The sequence below is a fragment of the Carassius auratus genome, chromosome 29 (assembly GCF_003368295.1).
Source record: "Carassius auratus strain Wakin chromosome 29, ASM336829v1, whole genome shotgun sequence".
In the NCBI taxonomy this organism is placed as follows: Eukaryota; Metazoa; Chordata; class Actinopteri; order Cypriniformes; family Cyprinidae; genus Carassius; species Carassius auratus.
Window position 1 is genome coordinate 23,312,110 of NC_039271.1, and position 26,365 is coordinate 23,338,474.

A 26,365-nucleotide genomic window follows, 5' to 3' on the forward strand; every position below is an offset into this window, starting at 1 on the left:
CTCTTTGTGGTAAGATAACTGCCACGGTCACTGACAATGCTTCGAACTTTGTCAAAGCTTTCAGAATGTTTCAAGCTGACGATGATAATGAAACAGAGAATGATGAAGACGAGGTCATATTTACGGACTTGCACACAGTTTTACGAGATGACGTTGAGTCCAGCGAACAGTATGTTTTCCCTCCACATCACCGGTGTGCATTGCACACCCTTAACCTTATATGCTCGAACGACATAGTTAAATTTTTGACGGCGAAGGGAGATTGCAAAGCAGTGTACGGAAGTGCAACTGGAAAATGTTCAGCCTTGTGGTCAAAAGTTAGTCGATCAACTGTGGCATCAGAGAGCCTGGAAGAATTTAGCAAAAGAAAGTTGCTGGTCCCTTCAACTACAAGGTGGAACTCGTTTTATGATGCACTTAGCTTCACTTCACTTGTTTACTTAGTCATAAACATGCCCTTAGTGGACCTCAATCAACTTTGCACTCGCCTGGACATCAGATGCATTACAGAGAGATAGTACCAGTTCATTAAAGAATACTGCAAGGTTCTGAAGCCTGTCTGTATGGCACTGGATATACTTCAAGGTGAAGATCAATGTTTCTATGGCACCCTTCAACCTACCCTTGAAATCCTGATGACAAAAATCTTGGCACTGAAAGAGGGCCTCTCTCATATGATGGCTGACCTCCCAGACCACATAGTTCAGGTAATTCTGTTCAATATGGTCTTATTATTATTATTTTTATTATTTAATGTAGTTTTATTTAATGTGAAGTCACTTTTATTTGTATAGCACTTTATACAATATAGATTGTTTCAAAGCAGATTTACAGGGATAACAGGAAAATAATGATTCAATAATGCAAACAGAATTCAATTTAGCTGCAAAGCAGCTCTAAAAAGAAAATAGTAAACAATCATTAGACAGTTCAAATCAGTTCAGTGTTTATTTTGTTTGGTTCAGTATAATAGTGTAGTTCATCAACTATGAAATGAGTTCAATATACTGTAGCTATAAAGCAGTTCTGGAAAAAACAGTGATGTCATCATTCAGCTCAGTTCAGTTCTCATAGAATAGTGTGTGTCAGTGCTTTCAAGTCAATATGTTTGCGTGTCGTTAAGTTTAATTCTACTTTTAACTCTATTTTTTACACATTATTCTGGTATGAATTCATGTCTATTAGTGTATTAACTGTGTAACCTATCTAAAATTCTCTTGCAGGCTATCAAGACACGGTTTAGCTCCACCCTTGACAGCGATGAAGCTTTGATTGCTGCGGTAACCCTGCCAAAATTGGGTTGAGGGATGAAACAAGAAAAGACAACATCAAGATGATTCTGGCAGCACAGTGTCGTGCTCTCACTATTGAGATACCACAGAAAGAGCCACTGCAGTCTCCTGAAAGCAGATACCATGAAAATGACTTCTTTGCATTTCCTTAAGTGAAGAATCAACATGACGACCAAACAATTACTGTGGACGTGGAGATATGTGAATACCTGAAATCAGCAAATATGGAAAATTTACATGATTTCCCCAGGATTTTGAAGATCTTCTTAAAAGCCAACACAGCAACACCTTCGAGTGCACCAGTTGAGAAGCTGTTTAGTATTGGAAGTCTCATCCTCACCCCAAATAGGAACCGTCTCACAGAACAGCGTTTTGAGAAACTACTCCTGTTGCGCTACAATCGTTACTTTGAAAATAAAACCCAGATGAAGTAATGAACTCTTATTAAGATAATACTCTAACATTAAATTGACAATACATTTTTTTGCATTGTATTGCAGAAGTGATCTGGACTTTTTTTTTTTTTTGCATAAAATAATTTTGTTTTAAGGACACATAATAGAATGCTGACAGATCTGTTTAATTGGTGGTGATGTTTGTTCTCAAGTATCATCTTATTGTCCTATAATAAGTTAATAAAACATTTTAAATGTTTAAGATATGTCTTTTACCCTGATATAACTTATTTCATAATGGCAACAAGTATTACACTCCTTATTATTACAATGGATAGTGATTTCACTTTATATAGTTTACCCACACAAAAGTAAAAAACACATTACTTTCCATAATCTGTAATGTTTATTGATCTTTGATATAGCATGCATAGCTATGGGATCAGGAAGTTCTCCGGATATAATATTATTCTATATTATTTTTCAATATATAGCCTATGTGTTTTTAAAAGAAAATGAAGGTGCTTGACTTGTAAAGGCTGTTGTTGAATATATTACGGCTTTAAACACTAGTACAATAACTTCTCAGTCAAAAAAAAACACGTGTAAGACCTGAGAGAGATCAAGCCTCAGCCAGGTAAGAAAAAGTAACTGAAAAGTAACGCAAAAGTAACATGATATTACTTTCCATAAAAAGTAACTAAGTAACAAAATTAGTTACTTTTTTGGGGAGTATATTGTAATATATAAATATTGTAATGCATTACTTTTAAAAGTAACTTTCCCCAACACTGATTATAATAATATTATACAATAAATGCATTGTAAAAAGTGCAATGGTCAAAGTAATATAATAGAAATCCGATAAAATGCCAGATGTTCACATATGGGACCATATGGTTGACCTGAAAAAAGATTGCTGAGTATTTACTACATTAAAGATTCTACAAGAAGACACATGTTTTGTTACTTGTGTGTTTTCTGAATGTATATATAATCTATTTCTATGTACCTTAAATTTCTAATGCGCTGGAGGACCTTTATTTTGGTCCGGCGATGTGACGTCATAAGGCTGCGCCGCCCTCCTGCTTTTGAAAAAAGGTTGGTGTTTTTCAGCATCTGGAGAGTTTTATTATGTTTTGCAAGCTATGTAAAATTAATAATGTATTATGAATTAATCGTTGTAACGTCTCATCTAACATTTATGAGTGTTATTTATTTTTTGTAAACTGCATCTGCACGTGATTAACTAATGAGTCGCGTCTCATTTCGCTTGTGAATCAGTTTATCGTAAACACAAACTCGGTCACTGGCAAATAAACGGAGCTTTGGTTTGAAACTCCGATTCAATTGAATCAATTGATTCACTGTTTTGAATCGCTCGAATCGACGCACTTGCTCAAATCTGTGTAAATGCAACGAGAACAAAAAACAAATGCATGATTTGACTTTTACTAAACAGTAATGTTTTCATGCAAGTGTAAACTAATCTGCATATTATTAGATACACAATATAAACCTTTAATTTTTAAATATATTTTGGTGTTTCTTGGCTCATCAGGTCATTACTCTGACTCTGGCTGACTTTATCTTACCAGTGTGCTGATTGAGACGCACCCAGATTACAATTATAAAGATGGACTTTATTAAAGAAGAGAGTGAAGACGTGAAGATTGAAGAAACATTCAGAGTAAAACAAGAAGATACTGAGGAACAAACAAAGATGATGTTTATTAAAGAGGAGATTGAAGACGTGAAGATTGAAGAAACATTCAGAGTCAAACAAGAAGATACTGAGACAAAAACAGGTTAGTTTTCATTCTTAAAACTGAATTTACTCATGTGATCCTTATTAAATTGTCCAGCTCTATAGAAAATAATGATATTTTTGAGGAATGTTATACAAGTGTTTGAAGTCCTTTAAAGCTGTTTAATTTGTCATGAAGCCTCATGTGGACAGACATGTTGAGATCACCTGACCTGACAAATACTAACACTGCCTTTAACCAGAGAAGATCCTACTTATAAGTTTATAACGTTTTTTACGACAGGACACACACATTAAAAAATTATAGTGTGTGTTTTAGGATAATATACAGATACAGCGTAAACTAAACCATTATAGTGTGTAAAATGCTTTCTTCATTTTCTCACTCTTTTGCTGTATGTGATGAATACTTACTTACTTCAGATGAACGCAAAGATTCTTAGAAAATAATCCATAGCCACACATGAGCTCAGACATGAGCTCAGACTTGATGTAAACCCAAACACTTTATGAGACTCCCACAAGCTTCACAACATAAAGGTTTATTTTTCACAGTATAGAATTTTCCAGTAGCTTTACAGGAAATAATATTGTATAAAAAGTGTCTTTTGTTACCAAGGCAGATACATCAGAGGCTGCAGAAGGGTTTGACTAAGGCTGCATTTACACCGCATGTCTTAATGCACAGATTTTTTTTGTCCCGTCTGTTTACATTCAATTGAGACCCAACTGGTATCCGATATCTGTGTTTACATAATTCCAACCCAAAATGATTGTGAGTGATTGCACATGGTAGATCCTTGGGTTTTGAATGGACGTGCTATTAAAATTATTTATGTAATTCATGTCAAATGGCCATTTGGCTATTATTTGCCGGCATGGACAACGACTGTCATGGATCGTTGGCAGCTCAAAATCTCACTGAATGGATAAAAAACGGAAAATGATGGTAATTTTGTAGCTTATAGTAGCTAACCTGTTGTAACATTACAACTTTTATCAGTACAGCCCTCCATTCAGGGTAAATGGTAAGAATCAGGAACTGTAACTGCATTGATCTTGCTAAAATACTCCAACAGGCTTTGGATCAGGTAAACATGAACCCATTAACTTTCAGTAAGCTCAGCCAACTGTCGTTCAGTAGATACTTCACTTCATTATCTGTATCACCTTTATCTTCTTCTGAATAACTCTGTACACATGGTGCTTAATAGGAGGACCAATGTCTGTGATGTCATGTTGAAAAACTATCATTTGTCTTACTACATCCTTAAAAGTCAGGGAAAAATGTATGAATAAATCAGTCAACATCCTGTTTTTCATAAAACAGAAGTAAAGTAAAGTTGAGCTTTATTGTCATTCTGATACATGTGTGGACATACAGTAGAACGAAATGTCTTGCCTCTCAGGACCACAGTGCTACATAAATACAGACATACAAAGTAAAACCATATAAACCCATACACAACTACTCTACTGACAGATTTTGACTATAAATACATTATATATAAATGTTTACCTATACTTAAACTAAAAAATACTAACTATATGAATGCTTCACATAATACTCAACATGTGCAAAGAGAAACATCGTAAGTCAAGCAGCTGATTGAGGGAACTGTGCAAGATGATTTGTAGTGCATGAGCATGTAAACACACATTACTCAGTCTTTTGATCATGTACACATGGCAGTGTGTGTGAAAAGTGTTTAATGTGCATAGAGGAGACTGTTACTACCAGGCGGCAAGGAAGTCGACCGGAAGTTGAAGTCGGCTGGGGGCTGCCATCTTGTAGCAGAACTTCACTTGCGTTAGCATTCCCATTGACTTCCATTCATTTTGGCGCCACTTTGACAGCGAATAACTTTACATCTGAGGCATTTAAAGACTCCGTTTGTCATAACCACTTGACTCTCTATCGCATTACCGTACAGACAGGAGGAGGAGCTCGCAGGCAATTAACTTAATATGGCGTACTGGCGTTACATTTTAAAATGGCAGTTTGCACGCACAGCTACTAGAACATTTACATCTGTCAAGACAGTTTGCTGACGTCGTCAAGCTTCGTTTGAGTCTGCGCGTCAGAAAATGGAAGTGCTAAAAAAACACAAAAAATGGGCTTCAATTGTCTCAGTTGAGTTCCAATGGGGTCGCTGTGTCCATTTCTTTTACTGTCTATGGTTACTACAGGCCCACTCACCTGTGTGTAGCACATTTTGAATTGCACACAAAAAAAGAGAGTTTCAGACAGTTTTTCTGTTATGTGGTAAAGTGGGAGGTGTGGAGTGGAGGAGGTGAGATGGTCCATGTTTAGGAGGTAGGGTGTCTGGGATTTCAGAGGAAGATGGGGTGATTTGCATTCATGGCTCTCACAGCCTGGGGGGAAAGCTGTTGAGCAGTTCTCTGATGCTCTGGTACCGTCTTCCTGATGGTAGGAACTGGAAGAGACTGTGGGAGGGATGGGTGTTTTTCACAATACTGTTTGCTTTTGCTGGGGCATCGTTTGATGAAAATGTCTAGGATGGACCGGAGAGGGGCACAGATGATCTTTGCAGCTGTGTTCACTGTTCACTGTGTTTTTTTTTTGTGCCCCCTTTGGGAGTGGTTGCCCTATTCAGACTGCGTACTCTGTGTATTATGCATATTTGAGCTTTTAAAAAGAATTTATTTGCAGAGATACATATGAAACACCAACAGTTTTCAGGTCAAACAGGCCTTCATCAAAAGAGAAAAGAAGTGTTTTAATAGGTTTACCTGTATTTTTACATTTATCAACTTTGACCACTAGGTGTCTGTTAGAAGAGGAAAAAAACGTTACAAAAATGGAAAAAAGCTTTATGCTGCCTTCACATAATTATCGGAATTATTGCAAATAGAAGTTTCCTAATCAGAAATTAGATGAACACTTCTCAAGTCTTATTTATCACTGGGAAATTCAGAAATAACTTTGATACCAGTTTCTGAGTTGGGCGGGTCATCTTTAAAAATGGTAGAGGGACAAACATATAAACACTTGATTACAACAAGCTCGTAATCATGACTTCATAAGTGGGTAATAGGACATTTCCAATAGCATTTTGTTGCAAAACTGAACATTGGGATTGGTCTACAATAAACCATTTCTCTTGGGTCAAGTGATGAGAGGTTATGATAACTGCCAGGATAAGACTCTGTGGTGGTTAAACAGTTTAAAAAAAATTAAATACCGTAGCGTACAGGGTCCTGAAAGTCATCTGTAGGAGAAAAAGACAAGACCCCTAAATCTGTGGCCACATTTTCCTCCCGTAGAACACATAAATACTTAATATGGCTTAATGTATTAAGATGCTATTAAAATATCAAATTCAATATGCAGTTTATTAATATGATCAATATATTATTTTTCTCCCATAGTGCAAAACTTAAGGCATAATGGACTAAGACAATAAAGACCAAACTCAATATGCTCCTCTAGCAAGCAGGTGAGCCCAGAATAAATGTAACACGCAAAGTTTTGCATTAAGCATTTTTCCATATAGAATAAGGAAGTAATGGCCTAATGACTTGAGATTCGCACTCGTAACCCAAAGGTTGTGGGTTCGAGTCTCATACCGGCAGGGATTGTAGGTGGGGTGAATGTGCAGTGCTCTCTCCCACCTTAATACCACGACTGAGGTGCCCCTGAACAAGGCACCAAACTCCCAACTGCTCTCTGGGTGTCACAGCAAAAATGGCTGCCCACTGCTCAAGGTGTGTGTGTGTGTGTGTTCACGGTGTGTGTGTGTTCACTGCTGTGTGTGCACTTTGGATGGGATACATTCAGTGCACTAATTCCGAGTATACTTGACCACATCACGTCACAAAAAATGGCCTACAGCTCTTTTATATCACTTTCTTTTTCCATTAAGCTACATTTATGTGTCTAATTTAGGATTTTCTATGGGAGGAAAATGTTTAACATTAATATTGCGTTCTGGGCTCATCTGCTTGCCTTCACGGAGTTCATGGTTTTAATATCACTTAATGTATTTCATATTGCACATTCATATTTGTTGGTCTGTGTATACTTTGAGTCAACAACAAGACATAGGCTACTGAATTGTCTTTTATCATCTTAGTCTGTTATCATGCCAAGGCGTTGTGCTGTTTGGGAGGAGAAGTGAAAGTTTGCGCATTGCTGTTCATGGACATCTGCTTGCCTTGTAGTACATTAATTAATAACTATATTAAATTAGATATTTTAATTGCACTCAATGTAGGACTTTCTTAATACATTAAGCTATATTAAGTGTTAATGGAGGAAAACACTTACCAGAGACTTTGTGCATTGCATTCATATTCTGTTCTGTGGCCATGGATCTGCCGATCTTGTCTTTTTCTTGCAGGACTCTGTATTTTATAATACTAATTAGTTTTAATCATTTAATCACCACCACAGCGTCTTGTCTCCATTGGCAACATGGGCAATTTGGGTCGATTGCAATTGATGTCGCAGGTAGCAGAGAGTGCAAGTGGCGATTGCAACTGACTTTGTAATTTAGTTTCTTTTTTCTTGTCTTCACCACTTGGCTACTTTTGTAAAATTGTTGAAAGATTCAAACAAAACGTTATCAATAAATAGAACAAAATAAAAAAGACCAGTCTTCAGCCACACCCTTCTTGCTTGCTTGGACTGACACAACTCTGCTTTCACTGGTTTAGTGAATCTAGAATCTAGCAAGCATCTTGTTGGTTTGGATGTCTGTTGCTGTGTTAAACTGTATTTGTCTTTTTTCACTTTAGAACTGATGGTGCTTAAAGAGGAGAGTGAAGTACTATCTGAAATGGAAGAGAAAGATCACTATCAGAAAATAGACCACGATTTCAAGAATGGAGAAAAATTTGGTGAAACTGAAAAAACTTCCTCATTAAAAAGGGCTCAGAAAACCATATTTAACCGTTACTTCACCTGCCATCAGTGTGGAAAAAGTTTCACTCAAAAAGGAACCCTTAAAAGCCACATGAGAGCTCACACTGGAGAGAAGCCTTATACATGCACTCAGTGTGGAAAGAGTTTTACATATAAACACACTCTTAATGACCACATGAGGATTCACACTGGAGAAAAGCCTTTCATCTGCCAACAGTGTGGAAAACATTTCCGTCAAAAACAAAACCTTACAGTCCACATGAGAATTCACAGTGGAGAGAAACCTTACATGTGCCATCAGTGTGGACAGAGTTTCAAGCATAACAAAAACCTTTATGGCCACATAAGAAGTCATGCTAGAGAGATGCCTTTCACCTGCAAACTGTGGCAAGATATTGTCCAATAAAGAAATTCTTAATGCTCAAGAATTGACACTAAGAACGAATTCACCTGCCAGCATATGTGCTCAACGTGGATGAAGTTTCACACATAAAAAAGCTATTTGAATGGTCGGCGAGGAAAGAGTTTCAGATTAAAGTAATTCTTAATTGCCACATAAAATCACAAATCATGGTTTTATGTCATCAGTGTTGGAGGGAAAACTTAGAGACTCATTTGCAACTATTATAGAAGGTTCAAACCATCACTGATGCTCTAGAAGGGAAAACGATGCATTAAGAGCCTGGGGTGTAAACTTTTGAACAGAATGAAGAGGTGTACATTTTTCTTAGCCTAAATTAAAAAAAAATATCATTTAGTACTTCCCTTTAGAAGATACTTGGATGTTTCACAGAAGACAAAATAAGTTAAAATAACCTGTTCTTCTGTAATAGTTGTATACAAGGGACACATCAACAACCATCACAAAACAAAAAAACACAGCCATGGATCATCCAGTTTACCACACATTATTAAGAATCAAGCATTTTGAATGGGGTGGGTTTTATAAATTCAACTATTTTTTTCTCTTGTGGACTATTATGTCAGTGTCTTTTATGTGGAAAATGTTACTCAGATCAGTACTAAATAAAAAAAAATAACAAGCATTTTGTATGATTCCTCTTATTTTGGTTAAATAATTAACATTTAACATTTTGCAGATTCTGCAAGGTCTACAGGGTACAGTATATACAGAACTTCTTAAGTTTAATTTAATACCTTTTACTAACTTTTTAACTACCTTCAAAATATTTTTTATTTAATATCTTTTCAAATGGAATAACATATTGCATCACAATGTAATGAGGTCATTATAACTTAACCAACACCGGACTCAAAAACTGCCCTCAGAGATAAGAATAGAAATAAAAACAGAATAGGAAGGAGACATCTTCTTCATAGATCATTAGTCATTAAGTCTGATGAGTGAGTGATCTAAAAAAGAGGTGGCCGTGAAGTATAGTTTTGGACAAATTAATTTATGTTTGGCTTTACCAGAGCCTTGCTAAACTCTGAGATTAAGCATTACAGTAATCTATAACACTATGCCCATCACAAGCCATGTCAATGTTAGTTTGCACTATGGGAGAAAACACAATGGTGGTACTTGGATATTTAGTCAATTTGAGAGGTGGAGCAGGACCCTACGGCCTGCCTGCTTGTGGACTGGAGCTATTAACCATTAATTAGCATATTTAACAGGTAAGTTAGACTACTCCAACCTCCATTTAATTAAATACATTTCCTAATATTATAGCTACTATTACTGAAAATCAACATTAGGCTAAATAATAAAATGATCACAAATGCGTGAAAATGTTCGAATACAAACAACTATGTAAGCATATAGGTCTACCAAACAGTAGCCAGTCTCTCCAAGATTTCACAATTTTTTGGTTGTTGTGATTAAAGGGGGGGTGAAATGCTATTTCATGCATACTGAGTTTTTTACACTGTTAAAGATTTGGATTCCCATGCTAAACATGGACAAAGTTTCAAAAATTAAGTTGTACGTTTGAAGGAGTATTTCTGTTCCAAAAATACTCCTTCCGGTTTGTCACAAGTTTCGGAAAGTTTTTTTCGAGTATGGCTCTGTGTGACGTTAGATGGAGCGGAATTTCCTTGTATGGGTCCTAGGTCACGTCTGCCGGAAGAGCGCGCGTTCCCGTATAGCAGAGCAGAGAGAGCACAACAGACTTCACTGATCAGAGCGAGAGCGTCGCGAAAAGTCACAAAAGGAGTGTATTTTTGGTTGCCAGGGCAAGACAACCCTGCACAGATTACCAAAAAAAAAAAAAAAACAGCATTAAGGGACCAGTGGATGGAGTTTATTTTTACAGAGCATCAACGGAGTTGTGCAAGTGTTTTTGTTTGTTCCCTGCATTTCGAAGATGCTTGTTTTACAAACAAGGCCCAGTTTGACGCCGGATTTGCGTATCGTTTATTTCTTAAGGATGATGCAATCCCAAGGAAAAGGGGTCACTATCGTGTGTTGGAACCGCAGGCGGCGAGTAAAACTGTTTCAAATATCTCTGCCTCCTTGTTAATGCGTCCCCTCCCGTGCCAGAGACCCGTGTTCGAGCCCCGCTCGGAGCGAGTCGTTGCTGCTGCTGCTTTCGTTCAGTTTCAGCCTCTGGATCTGATTCTGGATCATAAATAAACGGCTGAATCTGACTGTAAGCCATGGTTTGTTTTGGATGATGGGTTTTCCCTCGCGGTAATGTCACAGCTTCCACATCTCTCAACGCAAAAGCCTACTGGCACACGTGATTCTTTAGCTCCGCCTACACATCACGCCTCCAGCGGCTCATGTTTTTCCGGGATAAATCGGTACTGACTATCTTTCTCTTATGAATATAATAAAACTAAAGACTTTTTGGAGTTATGAAGGATGCAGTACTACTCTATAGGTACTCAAGATTAACAGGATATTGAGTGAAAACGAGCATTTCACCCCCCCTTTAAAGATTTTGCTGCGGCTTTTCTCAAAATTTGCAATTATATTTTCGCCATTTCATATTGTTTTGCAGTGAAAATATACCAAAGACAACATTCTTCTTACACTGTTAAGACTTTTTTCTGACTTCGATAACCACTGTAGGTCTCCAGACTAACATTTGAGGACACCAGCACTAGTGCCATTAAGTTCTACCGAAGGAGGCTCCAGCACCTGACAGTAAAGCACTCACCATAATCACACATGTACATCTCAGAGACATCTAATGTGTGCATATACATATGCAAGTTGTATTTTGAAGAGTGCTTGTTCATCTGCAGTACGTCTCTAAGATGTTTCCTGTCAGATGTCAAATAGACATTTATTAGAATGCATGTAAAACTGCTTCTGAGACGTTTATCAGAGTACACAGCATATGATTCCCAGATCTTTAGCAGACGTCGTACAAATGTAACTAATAGATTACATCTGATAAAATTTACTTTTATTACTGTCATTCATGATGTCTAAATATAATTTAATAAAACTAAAATATATAGGCTATATTAGGGACTGGAAATTACCTATAAGTACTTCTCTGCAGCCATCTACTAGTGGTCATTTAATATCTTTTTTTTATTTTTAAATGAGCGTTGGCTTTCCTAAATTATAAAACTTTTAGTTTTATGCATGGGGAAACCTATTTAAGCTTAACAAATATAGTCACATTAAAAATAACTTTCAAATTTGGTAATACTTAAAGCATTGAAGTGCTGGGGAAAGTTGTGTGAAGAATTTAAAATCACTAGAAAACAGACCATTTCTGAAAAAAGTTGTCCCTGTGGTTTACTGTTTAATCCATGGTGAATGGTGGAAATTTTGTGTTTATTGAAAAATGTTTTCCTGGTTTCAGAAGCACGCTCTTCCTGGGGGTCGAGTGTACTGTGCAGACTCAAACTGAGTTTGATTATGTAGATATTATGTGAGCAACCTGTCTGACAATTGTAAATCTTCTAATCGCTGTGCCAAGAGAAATCTGAATCATGCACCGAATCTTGCAGACGTTGTTTGTAATTTTGTCCCGTTGCTTTTATGGACTCTCTATGGGCTTCTCTCTTGACTTCATGCCTTGACTTCCATGTCCCCCCGATAGCCTTGTAGACAATAAAAGATTGCCTGCAAGCTTCTCCTCCTGTCCATACGGTAATTTATCTTCTGTGCAACAGAGAGTCGCAGGTTATGAAGCAATCGTTAGCCTATTTTGACAAAAACTGCTTCTACGGGGCCATAACGTAAGATACAAAGTAATGGGGCCTTTTATACATTTTCATGTTTCTTTAGAAATAATAAATGGACAAACGGAGTCTTTAAATGCCTCAGATGTAAAGTTATTCGCTGTCAAAGTGACGCCAAAATGAATGGGAGTCAATGGAATGCTAACAGCAAGTGGAGGTCCGCTAATCAATGGCGGTGCCCAGGGATGCTTCAATAAAATTTGAAACCCTGCCCCCCTGGTCCTGATGAGAACACAAGGTCCTTCTCTGACTGAATGCGCATTGCGATGACGTCACAGGATGCATCTAAGACAAAATTCTGCAGAAATTATGTGGCAATTACGAAAATTTGCGATCTTTTGTGAAAATTGGTCCGAAAACTTGCATTTCCCCATGTTTTAATTACTGAATGGAAGCGAGCTCGCGTACATGTTTGGCAGCAAGCCAGCCTGTTTCAGCGCGTGTGCGAACAAACACCTCACATGATATCGCTCAGGTCCTACTGTCAACATATGAATAAATCCACACAAATTTTAGAAAAAAGGCCTGCACTTAACAAAAATTGAAAATCTATTAAAAAAAAAAAAAATTGGGCTCGAAAATGTAATACCTCCCCAGATAACGTTTATTACTTTTTAATACCTTTCATTTTGGCTAATTTCCTTTTACTACCTTTTACAACCCGCGGACACACTGGTATATGTGAACTTTTGTCATATATATATATATATATATATATATATATATATATATATATATATATATATATATATATATATATATATATATTGTCTGTATACATAAAATATTTATATAAAATATCAAGGTGAAAGTCATCATAGCTTGCTTAGTATAGACCCAGCTCCCAACCCAACTTTGAGAATAGATTAACGGCGATATTTTTTTTATCGCCCGATAAGAGTATGGTCTGTATGTACACTTGTATGTTTCTATCACTTCAAGAATATCAATAAAAAAAACTGAAAAAAGAAAAATATTTATAGATTACTGCAATACATATCAAATATAAAGATGAAAATAGTTTTGTATGAACCATTTATGTTAAATATGGACTAAAAATCGAAAGCTTGATAATGTTTTTTTTTTGGGGGGGGTGCGATGCCGATATTAGGATGTAAAAAAAAAAAAAAAGAGCAGTATCGATATATCAGCTGATATTCTTTATGTGTACCCAGATAGCAATTACATTTGGCCCGGATCCGTTTTAAGCCCCTTGCCTCCGTTTCTATCTTAGAGACGTTTTCTGATTGTGAACCAGATCCGTGCCAGATAGAGGTTTCAGCTTAAACATTCTAACTGCCATCAGTTTACAGATCTGGCCCAGATCACTTTTCCCATTGGTAACCGAAAGAAATTAGCTGTGTCTGACACTGATTTGATCCAGATCTGCAATATGAATCTGAGCCGATACTGTTTTCACATAGGCTACACTGGTGTGGCCTGAATTTGTGATACATATCTGAGCCGACTGCATTTAAAAAAGGGCTAAAAACTGCTCTGGCCCATATCTGCAAAACGGATTTGAGCCAACACTGTTTTGACCATAGACTGTCAGAGACTACCTGATGTGGACCACATCCGAAATACTTATCTCAAACTGTGTGAAGAACTCAGTGGAATAAACATTTTCATAACACTGGTTATCGGTCTGCATATTATTTTTTTCTATCTTGAGCATGAGATAAATGCATTGTCATTAAGCTGAGCAATATTATAAGTGTTTAAAAACTATACAGCAACATTTTTACGATGTGTTTATTATGCACATCTATTTTTATGCGTTTATTCTAATTTACTGTCTATTACTTAAACGTGCAAGGAAAATGCTGTTTGCTTGGTAGATAGCAGTTACAGGCTGTTATTGGCGCACCAGTCTGTGTTATGTTAAAGCCGCATCTGCTATAGCGCTACTGCGCTATACAAATAACCTATGAGTGTAGCACAGAATAGACCCAATTATAGGATAACAGAATCAACTTTTTAATATCATGGCATATATTTGCGCTAATGTGCTGAATTTTAAAAGGTAGTCTTAGCGATGTCCAGACGTCCCCGGTTTCAGGTTACAGTCCCCGTTTTTTGGTTGCCTCTGGGAAAATAGAGTCTGGGAACATGATGTCAGCTACGCAATGCATTCTGGGACTTTGGGACACGGACGCTGCTGTATGTATTGTATTGGATTGATAATAGACTGTTTTGTTTGCTCTCTACAGCTAAAAAATAAGTTACAATGGTAAAACCTTGTTGTGTAATTAACTGCCATACTGGTACTCATGACTGGCATGGAAAAATAATTTGAATGGAGTGCGATTTTTCAGCTTTCCCGCTGGAAAACCACACCTTGATCTCAGGTCTCCGAGTTAACAAAGCGGCGTCACATAGCTTGGTTAGCAGCAGTAAGAAGGAAAAGAAGGATTGTCCCTTTGGTCTGATATATACACACGTATGTATGTGCATTTATATATATATATATATATATATATATATATATATATACAGAAATGTATGTTATATAAAAAACTTTTTTCGAATTGACAGACTTAAGGTTACATTAAATGTTACGTATGCATGAACCACATCTCCTGCATTATCAGTGTTATGCATATTGCATACCACCTGTTACAGTAATAAATGGCAAAATTGATCAATTCTGTATCTCTTTATTTGTGCATCATAACATTACATTACAATAACGCATATTAAAAAGTAAAGGGGCAGTGTAACTCGCTCGTTGACGCTGAAAATTTGTAGGTTCTGCACCCATCCATTTGTAAATTGCAGGTGAGCCTCGAGAGATTTATCATTTTAAACTGATCAGAGGTGTACGCTCTGACACTACAAACAAGGTAAGAAAACACATTGGGGAAGGTTACGAGTGGCAGCTCTTTAAGATCATCCGACCACTCTTTGTGTTCGTGCAGATTGAGTTCGTTGATTGTCTTTGCTTCCTTGTTGAGTTTTTCTTTATATGTAATCTTATACTTGATCTGTATGTCATGTCACTTTCAGTTTCACTTTTACTGATAAGTGTGTCCCCAAAAATGGCCGCGACTACCCAGAATGCAATGCGCAGTGACGTAGTTTCGCAAGCTCTATACATAAAAAAAACTACCTATGTCCCTGTTTTTTTAAGATAAAACTTGTTTGTATTTCAATCAGATTGACAGTCAAACTGAAAATGTCCCCGTTTTTTGTTTTGGTCTCGGACATCTGGTCACCTTATCTTAGCTTTAGCTGCTATGCCGTTAAAGCGCTGAGAATTGCAGGCACACATTCATGAAAATGACGTGCAACATTGTGAGATTAATTTTACACCTTGACAGACCATTTAAACACTCGCTTGAATTGTATGCTGCCAGCTAGCCATCATCTAACAGTGTCAATCACTGATGCCACAAACTGCAGCTTTCTTATCTTCTTCATTTTTGAGCACCACTTTTTGGCTTGCTGAACATTGCAGTTGCTTGGCTGTTAACAACTATTTAGTTGAGACACTCTCAGAAAGACTTCTTTTTGTGTTTTATGGCGGTTGGCAAACTTAACGGTGCATTACCGCCACCTCTCAGAAAGACAAACCTAGCAATAACATTCGAGAAATGTCACGATGAGAAATAAAATGGTTCGTCAAACAGATTTCCCAGCAGGCCGTGCTCTTTTGTAAAAGTTGAGAATAAAACAAATAGTCTAGGCAAACCATCTCATTTTGGAGCCAAAACTAAAAACATAATTGTAAAATAATTTTTTTTCTGCATAGATCATTTCTATGAGGTGTCTAGTACAACATACTAAAAGTCCTAAGAAATCGGTCCGTGTATATTTTGGTCATTCGATTTTCTATTTAAAAATAAATAAAGATAAATGAGAAACGGTTTGATTTTCGTTTTGTTTAAGAAACGGAAAACGAAAATGTTGCTTTTTTCGTATTTTTGTTTGTGGGTAAAAAATGAGATTATGATTTAATATTTGTTTGAATGTGTGGGCGCTGCTGAAACGCCCCTTTCATCCCTTCTGTATTGCACCGACAAGCGGCGACCGCAAGCTCAGTTCATTTTCACCAGGAGAGAAGCGGCAGACAGCAGAGTTCATTAATCCTGATTCTTTGCTAGTGGTGCTTGCAAGCTTATATATATATATATATATATATATATATATATATATATATATGATCTACAATGACATGAAATATGCAGATTTTTAGCCTACTAATTTTATTCTATGCCTATTTAAGAAAAACCTCACAGGTAGCCTAACATGTTTTCATTTGCTATTACAAACTACAGCAACTGAAGCTTTATCTTGTAGAGTGTAGTCTGCTGCACTTCTCCGATCGGCGGATCCCGATCCACACCATCCCGATAACAAGAGGAAAGAGCTTCAGCTCCATCAGTTTGGGTCGTAAGACACCCTAGATAACATGAAAACCTTTCAAAACTCAACAGGATGTGCTTTCTGCCATCTCGGTCTAAATTAACTTCTTTCTGAAACGTCAGAATTGAACCTGTCGGCCCCCTGGTGTCGTCGACCCTTCCTTCACCATGGCTCCTCCCGCCGTCGACTCCACCTTGGATCTCCGTCCTGGCTGGTCTCTGGTGGACCATCTGGCTCTTCCTGCTCCTGTCTCCTCCCTGGCTCCTTCCTCCGTCTCCTCCCTGGCTCCTCCTTCTGTGGTCCCTGTCTGCTGGCCCCCTCCTGGAAGTCCGTCCTCCACCGGAACCCCCTCCCAAGTTCCCACCTACGCCTCCCCCTGTTGTTTCTACGGTGCGAGGACGCACCTACCGGGAGGGGGGAGTACTGTCACACACCTGGACTCATTTAATGTGTTTTTGCCCGTGACCCAGTTTCTGTCTTTCCGTGTTTGATTAGTTCCCAGGTGTGTCCATTATCTTCCTCATGTGTTCCATGTCCCTGTTAATTTAATGATTCCATCCACCTGTGTTTCCCCAATTATCCTTTGTACTTAAGCCTTGTCCTTTCAGTTCTGTTTTGTCGGGTCTTCATTTGCATTTGTGACTTACGTGTGTCTACCTCTGTGCTCCATGTTGGATATCCCCTGTGTTGGATATATTAAAAACCTTATTCCGTTTATCCTCGACTCCGTATTCCTTCAGGCAGCGTAAAACCGTGACAGATACCAGCTGACCTTAGGCCATGAGATAAAATTCTCCAAACTGTCATCTTTCACACAAAAATGCATGGCTGTCCCTTTCAATGAGGCAATGGTGGTTATACCATTGTTTCATATGAAGGACTAGACTTTTTTTTTTAAATCATAGTTCAGTTCAGTTATGTATTTTTTTAATCATCTTATTTTTTACACAATTATTTTTAAAAGACATTTTGTGGAGTAATTTTCCTCGACGAGGACGTTACATAAGTTGTGCCGAGGTCATGGGTTAAAGGTGATGAATGTTTTTGGCCAACATTCATTTCCGAGGAAAATCCCAAAAGGCCATAAAGAGAAATGAAATGCCAGGCCTTGGCTGGAAAATCTTCAAAATAAGAACACTCTTTGAAAAAGGTAAATAAACAAGCAAACAGTTTCTATAATTATTTCCATGTTATGACAACAGTTATGCCTAACTTCCTTTGTCCTTAATTATCTCCATGTATGTCTTTCTTTATTTTTAATTTTTTTATAATAGTAGATGACTTCAGTAAGGCAAGGCAAAAGCTAAAGGACTACAACAGAAATGGAACGGCAGTCCTCCAGTCAGAGGATGAGGGCCCCATGGCAAAAAGGAGAAGAAAAGCGACACAGTATGTACATTATAGATAATTGTTGTATTACTGCAAAAGCTATGGGTGGGGATGGGTTTAGGGTACAAAAAAAAGCCTTTGTTCATGCCTGCCCATTTAATGATGCTATTGCCTTGTCATTACAATTTGAACTCTGTCTTCACTAGTTACCCAGGATTTGAAAACGGCAGTACTGACTCTGAAACTGAGCAGACTCCAAAAAGAAGACCAGAGTCTCGGCCTCGGCCTCAACCTCTCCCTATTAGCGCTACCCTTCCTAGTCTTCCTCCAGCCCCCCTCTGTAAGTTTTGATTTGATTGCCATCTGCAACAATGTACAGTCCAGTGATTTGTACCACTGCAATATGTTGATTCACGGTTATCCCTTTATCCAAAAGCAGACATTGCAGTGGACATGGGTCAGGAGTCTCTAGATAACACAAGACAGGGAACCTATAGAGACATAAGCTGGAATGTGAGGAGGGAGTCAGACCCCTTCAGTGGTAGGAATTATGCTCTGTAGCAAAATTACTATACAAATGATTTCACAAATTTTTACGATAAAAAAAAATATCGCCGTTAATCTATTCTCAAAGTTGGGTTGGGAGCTGGGTCTATACTATGCAAGCTATGATGACTTCCTGTTTATCACATACTCCTTCTGCAGTGCGTATGCGTTGCATATTTTTTACTCACCCATGTTAATGGATTCCAGCGTTAGTGCGTTCCAGGAGCGGTCTGCAGCAGTGTAGCAATCATTTACGTACCGAGTCTATTTTTGCTGTGCTGCACGCGCTGAGTTAAAGTGACAGTGCATTGTTTGTGATGAAAATGAACATGGATTGGCACGGAAATGCAGTAATTTTATAATAAATGTTAGAAATTAAAGCCTACTGTTTTTTTACTTTTTTGCTAGGTTTAAAACAAGAAAAAGAGCTTAGATAAACAAGGCAACTTAATACCTATGCACTTTTATGGAAGCAGAAAAACAAAGTTCATTAAGACCTGTGGGATTATTTGTAATAAAGATTTAAATGTAAAAGGGATGAGAGTCGAATATTTCTGTCAGTGGTGTGTTTTAATTTTAAATATTTGCGATATCCTAACAAGATAATTGGGCTAAATATTATGTTTAAATGTGTTGCCGCTTGCTTCAGTAACTTATTATACAAATCTAGTCAAATCCATGAATAATACACTGTTTATATTTATTTAGTTTAAACTAATGTCTATGAAAGATTGTTACTGTTCTGTGATAGAGTCACAATGATGAAAAGGATATATATATATATATATTTTTTTTTTACATGATTTGAAATCTAAATAATGAATAAATGTTGTGTTTGTGGACCAAACAGTCATGGATCAGTAGCGGAGTTCAAGCGCGTCCTCTGTGAAAGCACAATGAGTCCGCCCTGCTTCTTCACCACATACAAAACGCATACAGACTGCAGATGGATTATGTGTTAAACAGGCGAAAGGTTGTTTGCAACTTGTGCATTGCGGAATTAGTTTACTGTAGGAGAACTACTATGTTTGAGTGCAACCGATGCAAGCCCATCAGCACAGCTCTATCAGTACTAACAAGTACATCTTATTGAACATAATTTGAATGCATTGGGCAGAATATATATATATTAGGGCCGGGACTTTAACGCGTTAATTGAGATTAATTAATTACAGAAAAAAATTCCCGCATTTTAAAATAACTTATTTTTGCACCGCGGAATGTTTCTCACTGGATGAGTTTCGGCGGACCGATTATACTGAAGCACCAACTAGGGTTCGCATATCACCGCAGTGGAGGTTACGCACACCTCAAGTATCACCTCAACGCAAAACATATAGCAGCTAGCGTGGACTTTACACTTTATGTTGAACTATGTATTATTTTGTTGGTGCAACTGGCAGTTTATGTTGAACTCTTTATTGTTTTGGCCAAGGTTATTGAGAGTTGGACTTAGTATGTTATGGCCTCTGAAGCAACAGAGATATGTTTTCTAATAGTCAGGGTTTCCAATGTTCTGAATGTACTTGACAGTATTGTGTTTTACTTAAAAAACAGTTTACAGAAGGTTCCAGCACCTATAAGCTACCTGAGTTTCTGAAATGAACTATTTCTAAATTGTTCCTAAAAATGCTATTGCTACACTTAATGGCACTGGTCTGCTAGACTTGGTTGAACAAAAATAAACAATATTTTGTTGCTTAAGCTTATGTATTCAGTCATTATTCAATGGTATACTATAAATCCATGAGAAAAAAAAATACTTCTCACTGTTCTCAGGTCAAATATTTATATGCGATTAAAATGCGATTAATTTCGATTAATTAATTACAAAGCCTCTAATTAATTAGATTAATTTTTTTAATCGAGTCCCGGCCCTAATATATATATATATATATATATATATATATATATATATATATATATACACATACAGTACAGGCCAAAATTTGGACACACCTTATCATTCAATGGGTTTCTTTTATTTTCATGACTCACTGAATGCATCAAAGCTATTAATGAACACATGTGGAATTATGTACCCAAAAAGTGTGAAATAACTGAAAACATGTCTTATATTCTAGTTTCTTCAAAGTAGCCAGTGAGAATCTACACTGTAAATAGTCATGAAAATAAAGAAAACGCATTGAATGAGAAGGTGTGTCCAAACTTTTGGCCTGTACTGTATATATATACAGTATCGTGTGCAGCTGTGGGTTGATTTTATTGACCATCATTGTGTGTATTATTTCCTTAATGTTTAAATAACCTGAGTCTTTTCTCCAGATTAACACTTTTTTTTTTTCAACTTTCACAATGTTTCAGCGGCTCAGCTACATGGCCTATTGCTTTTGGAAAACCTAAAGCAGCAGGTTGCCCAACTCACCACCACCGTGAACCTGCTCATGGCCAACGTTAATAACGGCCTCCAACCAGCAGCCTTTGAGTGGTCCGGGGAATTTCAATTCCCCCTGGAATCAGATGCAGAGCTGGAACGCTTTGAGGCCTGGCTGGCGGACCCTGCCAACGATAGGCAGAAACATGCCCTTGTAAGCATATATGTTCTTATTGTACTCAAGACACTTGTTTCATCTTACACTAAATCGAATTAATCTAAAGTAATATTTATTGCTACAGTAGACTTAAATCTTTATGATGATGTAACTGTAATCTAATTCATCTAAAGTAATATTTATTGCTATGTAACTTGAATGTTATGGATAAAAGCATCATCCAATTGCCCACATGTCTTAATTGTGAAAAAAAAAAAACTGCCAAAAAAGTGGCTTACCTGTTTAAAAACTTGTGCAACGCTGATCCAACCACTATCTTCATGCCCCTAGGTGAATACCCTGTCTGCTGTCGGGGGTGTGGATTTGAAGAGGGTGACATGGAACATTCTGTCATACCTGTTTTCCTGCCCCCTTTCCCGAACAATTTATTGGAAGGGTGTGAACAAGGAGACTGCCTTCCACAGGATGGCATCACGGACCCTCCTCAGCCGTAAGTAGGCTATTGCTTCAAATGCCCTTAGTGAATTAGTATTTATTCACTCAAAAGTCTTACAGATTACTCCTGAAAAACAGTTTAGCAGTCAAAACTGATTGTTATACTAATAGGTATATAGTATATACAGTGCAGGCCAAAAGTTTGGACACATCTCATTCATTGCATTTTCTTTATTTTCATGACTGTTTACATTGTAGATTCTGAATGCATCAAAGCTATTAATGAACACATGCGGAATTATGTACACAAAAAGTGTGAAATAACTGAAAACATGTCTTATATTGTAGTTTCTTCAAAGTAGCCAGTGAGAATCTACAATGTAAATAGTCATGAAAATACAGGAAACGCATTGAATGAGAAGGTGTGTCTGTACTGTATATTAGTGTTGTCAAGATACCAAAATTTCAGTATTCGGTTCCAATACCAGTGAAAATCCACGGTTCTCTGTACCAATTTCGGTACCAAAGCAAAACACAAAAATATGCTAATAAAAAAAAACAAAAAACTTTTTAGCACTGAAAATAAAACCAATGCTATTCTTTATACTTATTTACAATTGTGTTTAACGTTTTTCTACGACTTATATAATTTTGAAAAACAGTAAACAAGTTTCCCCAAAATTGCATTTTGTCTTTTAATTTATGAAATTTAAACATATTTTATTTTTGGTAAATAAAGGGGATTTGCTTTTAAAATTAAAACATGGAAGAAATATTGTGATTTATTTATTTAAAAAAATAAAGTTTTATAAATTTTTTCAACAGTAGTAGCAGTGTCACATACATTTTACTAAATAATAGTAATATTTCTAGCACAATGCCTTTATGTTAAAATTTACTTTTTTACTTTTAGGCCTAATGAATGCATATTTGTCATTTTATCTGAACTTAAGACTGGTGGTGATGCTTAAGATATTTTTGGTCATTGAGTGGTTCTGTAAAAAATATAGTAATAGATCATATGAATTATTATTAAGATAATACTACTACTAATTCTACTACCATACTAACAATATACAATGCACTATGAATTGATGAGCTGGTGGGTTCATGAATATTAATCACGTTGTCTGCGTTCGGTCAAACTGATTTGCTGAAATCAAAACAGGGACGGTACTATTCAGCGCCAGCCAATGAAATTGCCATTTGTGCATTAGCTCCGCCCGCTACCGGAGAAACCGTTATGTCTTCTGCTTTTTCGAAAATGAATATGAATAATTCTAAATTAACTCCATTTTTTTGACAGGAGAAGACAACAAAGAATAGTTTGTATATAGCGTGTCGATTCAGTGTGGAAAGTCTCTCGCTCTCTCTCTCTCTTTGCATGTGTGAGAAACAGCGCTATCCGTAAAGCGACGGTGAGTCGTGCGCACTGATCTATAATATAGATAATATAATAATATAGTTATATATATATATATAGATCAGTGGTCGTGCGCCTTCACAAAGAGTTTACAAAGCATCAAATACAGGTTCGCTGTGTGTCCATTGAGATGAACTGAGAAGTTCTGGGCCCGGTTTCCCAATAACGCTCACTCTTAGCGTGCTAAGAAGACCTCGAAAGATATATCTTACCAAAGTTGTTTATGTTCCTAAGTGTGTTCCCCGAAGTGTCCCTTAGGAAGCTCTTAGCACGCTGCCTCTTACGTCCGACATAACAAGAGCGCTGTCCAAAGTGAGGGTGGTGAATTAGTTGGCATCGATTGCTCATTAATTGATTTTCCACTTCACGCGAAGGTGCATTACAGCGTTAAGAAAGACAAAACGTTCTATGCAAATGAAATATTCCTCAAATTATTATAGTAACATTTATTTTAACATAGTTTAAGTTATCAGTAAATATAGACTATAAATTAAATGATCAAATGGTCAGTAATATGTTCACACGAATATGTTGTGACGGTTAGACGAACCGGGTATCCCTCGCTAATCATCCACCCTCCTTATCTCGTTGTGCCGCTTCTTGACATGGGTTTAACGACTTATAAAAATTATATAATACACTTTTATATTAATGGTAAGTTACTTTATTATCAGAATTGATTGGCAAGCAGCTGCAGTTACTTCTGTTTAATGCGGTATTGATTGCAATTGGTTTATGTTTTAAATAAAAAGCAACATATCTACAATGAACAGAGAGAGAGAGTTAGATACAGAATATGATGGGGAAGCAACGTAAAAAAGAGCACCAAGCCTCTCTCCCACGACCTCGATGAATCTCTCTGTAGCAAACAAACAAAAAAAAAAAAACCTTGCGCTGGACTTCAGGACTTAAAGCAAAATTCCGCCACGTTTGCCTGGCAAGCGCAGGTCTGAGAAGGTCCAGCAGCTCCATAATGAGTTGTCTTGGGAAGCGAAGTTTTATTTTAATATAGCCACATCAGGCAAAATGTCAGAAGGGCTTAAGTTTTGCAGAATAAAAAAATTGACATGGACTAAATGGCTCCGCGTCCGGCTCCGTCTTTGATTCAATACAAGGACACGTTAGATCGCTGCTATGGTCGCTTACTGGACACAACCATGATTACCCATTTATAGATCTTAGCCATTTAGAGACAAATTTTTTGCCAGATTTTAATTATCAAATAATTGATTGCCAATTCGCTTTAATTACATTACGAAAAAGCCTAGGCTAATTACCACCATATTAGTTCTGATACCACATGAAGTCAACTTCATAAATAGGCCTGTATCCATTGCGAACATAATTTATTATAATTTTTAAAAAATAACAAAATCATTGTTGAGCCACAACATTGTCAACATACCATAGTTTGACTTGTACTTCGCTGCGCTGGTTTCTAAAGACTGCTGTACAGAGTCTTGAGCTCAAACAACGCTAAGAGAGAGCTTACGAATGGTCCAGACCAACCTTACGAAAGTGTGACTTACAGAAGATATACTTAGCGTACGAACGTGTCTGGAATCGTGCCATAAGGTTAAGAGAGAGGTTAAGGAATAGGTTAAGAACTACTTAGCGAAAGAATGTTTTGGGGAACTGGGCCCTGATCGCTTGATGGAGAGAGAACTCTGAAGCTCAGATGCTGACATTAATGTATGCGTCACGCGCTTCAGTCTATGAAGTAAACAAACCCGCACGACTCTGCCATTCATTCATTCACACAGAGACAAGCAGAACACGGATTCATATTTCAAAAAACTTTTGCGGCTTAATTTACAGATACTGGTCCATATGGAGATTTGATTTGATTAATTTATGCTAACTTTGACAAATTCCGTGACTGTTCATATTAAAATGTAAGTTTCATTTTCATGACTGGATTTTGAGATTCCGTCCTCGTTTTCTGCTTCGCGGAAATCATAGCTCTGAACCGGGTTTGAACGAGACCTCGGTACTACTGGTTCTTAAAGAAACCTGGTACTGTCACATTTACATTTCTTTTGTACTGACTTGGTACCGAAGTACCGGGTCTTTTGACAACACTAATCTGTTTATTCTTCTTATTCTTTTTATTACTATTAGGCCTAATTGGGGCTACGTCTTAACCTCAATGGTTAGATATAGTTAATTTGTCTTATTCAGTTTTACATGACCAGTTTTTTTATTATTAGGCTATTATTTTATTACAGCTCCATCAACTAATGCACAAACCGTCATAGAAGTAGGCCGAATAAGAAGGATGGGCCTATTTTCATTTTGAGCAAATGCAATATGTTTTGTCATCATGTAGGACTAGCACTGATCCAAATGTCTCATTAAACCTAATCAGTAATGCTGTTTTCCAGGTGCAGTGCGCAAATGCGCACTGACAGCAACTGCAACAGAAGCTGAAGTATGGAGGCATACCATTAGGTGGTTTGCCCTTTCGACGGACAGGAGTGGAGGGCGCCAGGAGAGACTTGCGCGTCAGCAGCAGGAGTGGCAACAGCAACAGCTGACACCTAGTGATTTTGTTTAAGTGCATGGTTTTTTTTTTTACGTTGTGTTTTTTATCCATTAATTCTGTGTTTGTTGTTGACTGTGTTTTGTGTTAATAGTTGATTTTGTGCATGACTTTGTTGTTCATTTTTTTTATAATTAAATCTATGAATTAACTTCTGTGTTTGTTAACTTTGTTCACGTTGTTTTAGTATGTGTTTTAATCATTAAAAATATTTATTTCAGCTATAGCCTATAGGCCTACGCATTGCTCCAACTGAAACTAGCCTTTATCAGAATCAGAATCAGAATCAGAATGAGCTTTATTGCCTATTTTATTTACACATACGAGGAATTTGTTTTCGTGACAGAAGCTCCGCAGTACAACAGAATGACAGCGACAGAACATAAAACACATAATAAAAGAATAAAAAATACAAATAAGTAGATAGTGAATGACAATATACAAATGACAATTGTAGGCAGGTATATTACAAAATGCAGTTATGTATGTACATGTAAATTATGTGCAAAACTCCTGTGGCAGGTTAAATTTCCTCAGCTTGCGAAGGAAGTACAACCTCTGCTGGGCCTTTTTTACGATGGAGTCAATGTGAATGTCCCACTTCAGGTCCTGAGAGATAGTGGTGCCCAGGAACCTGAATGACTCCACTGCAGTCACAGTGCTGTTCATGATGGTGAGTGGGGGGAGTGCAGGGGG

General features: G+C 37.2%; 1 protein-coding gene across 2 annotated transcripts; it reads left to right on the top strand.

Annotated features, from left to right (window-relative positions):
- The first annotated feature begins 2,745 nt into the window (after positions 1-2,745).
- On the top strand, positions 2,746-26,012 carry LOC113048414 (uncharacterized). Of its 2 annotated transcripts, none has more exons than XM_026210210.1 (8): positions 2,746-2,788; positions 3,249-3,495; positions 18,156-18,270; positions 18,417-18,550; positions 18,650-18,751; positions 21,082-21,305; positions 21,600-21,759; positions 25,512-26,012. In XM_026210210.1, the coding sequence occupies exons 2-8, from the start codon at positions 3,324-3,326 to the stop codon at positions 25,682-25,684; spliced, it is 1,080 nt and encodes a 359-aa protein (XP_026065995.1). In that variant the 5' UTR covers positions 2,746-2,788; positions 3,249-3,323; the 3' UTR covers positions 25,685-26,012. The 2 variants fall into 2 exon arrangements, with proteins under 2 accessions (XP_026065995.1, XP_026065994.1); XM_026210209.1 differs by having other exon boundaries at positions 18,647-18,751; positions 25,512-26,011.
- Positions 26,013-26,365: the final 353 nt, after the last annotated feature.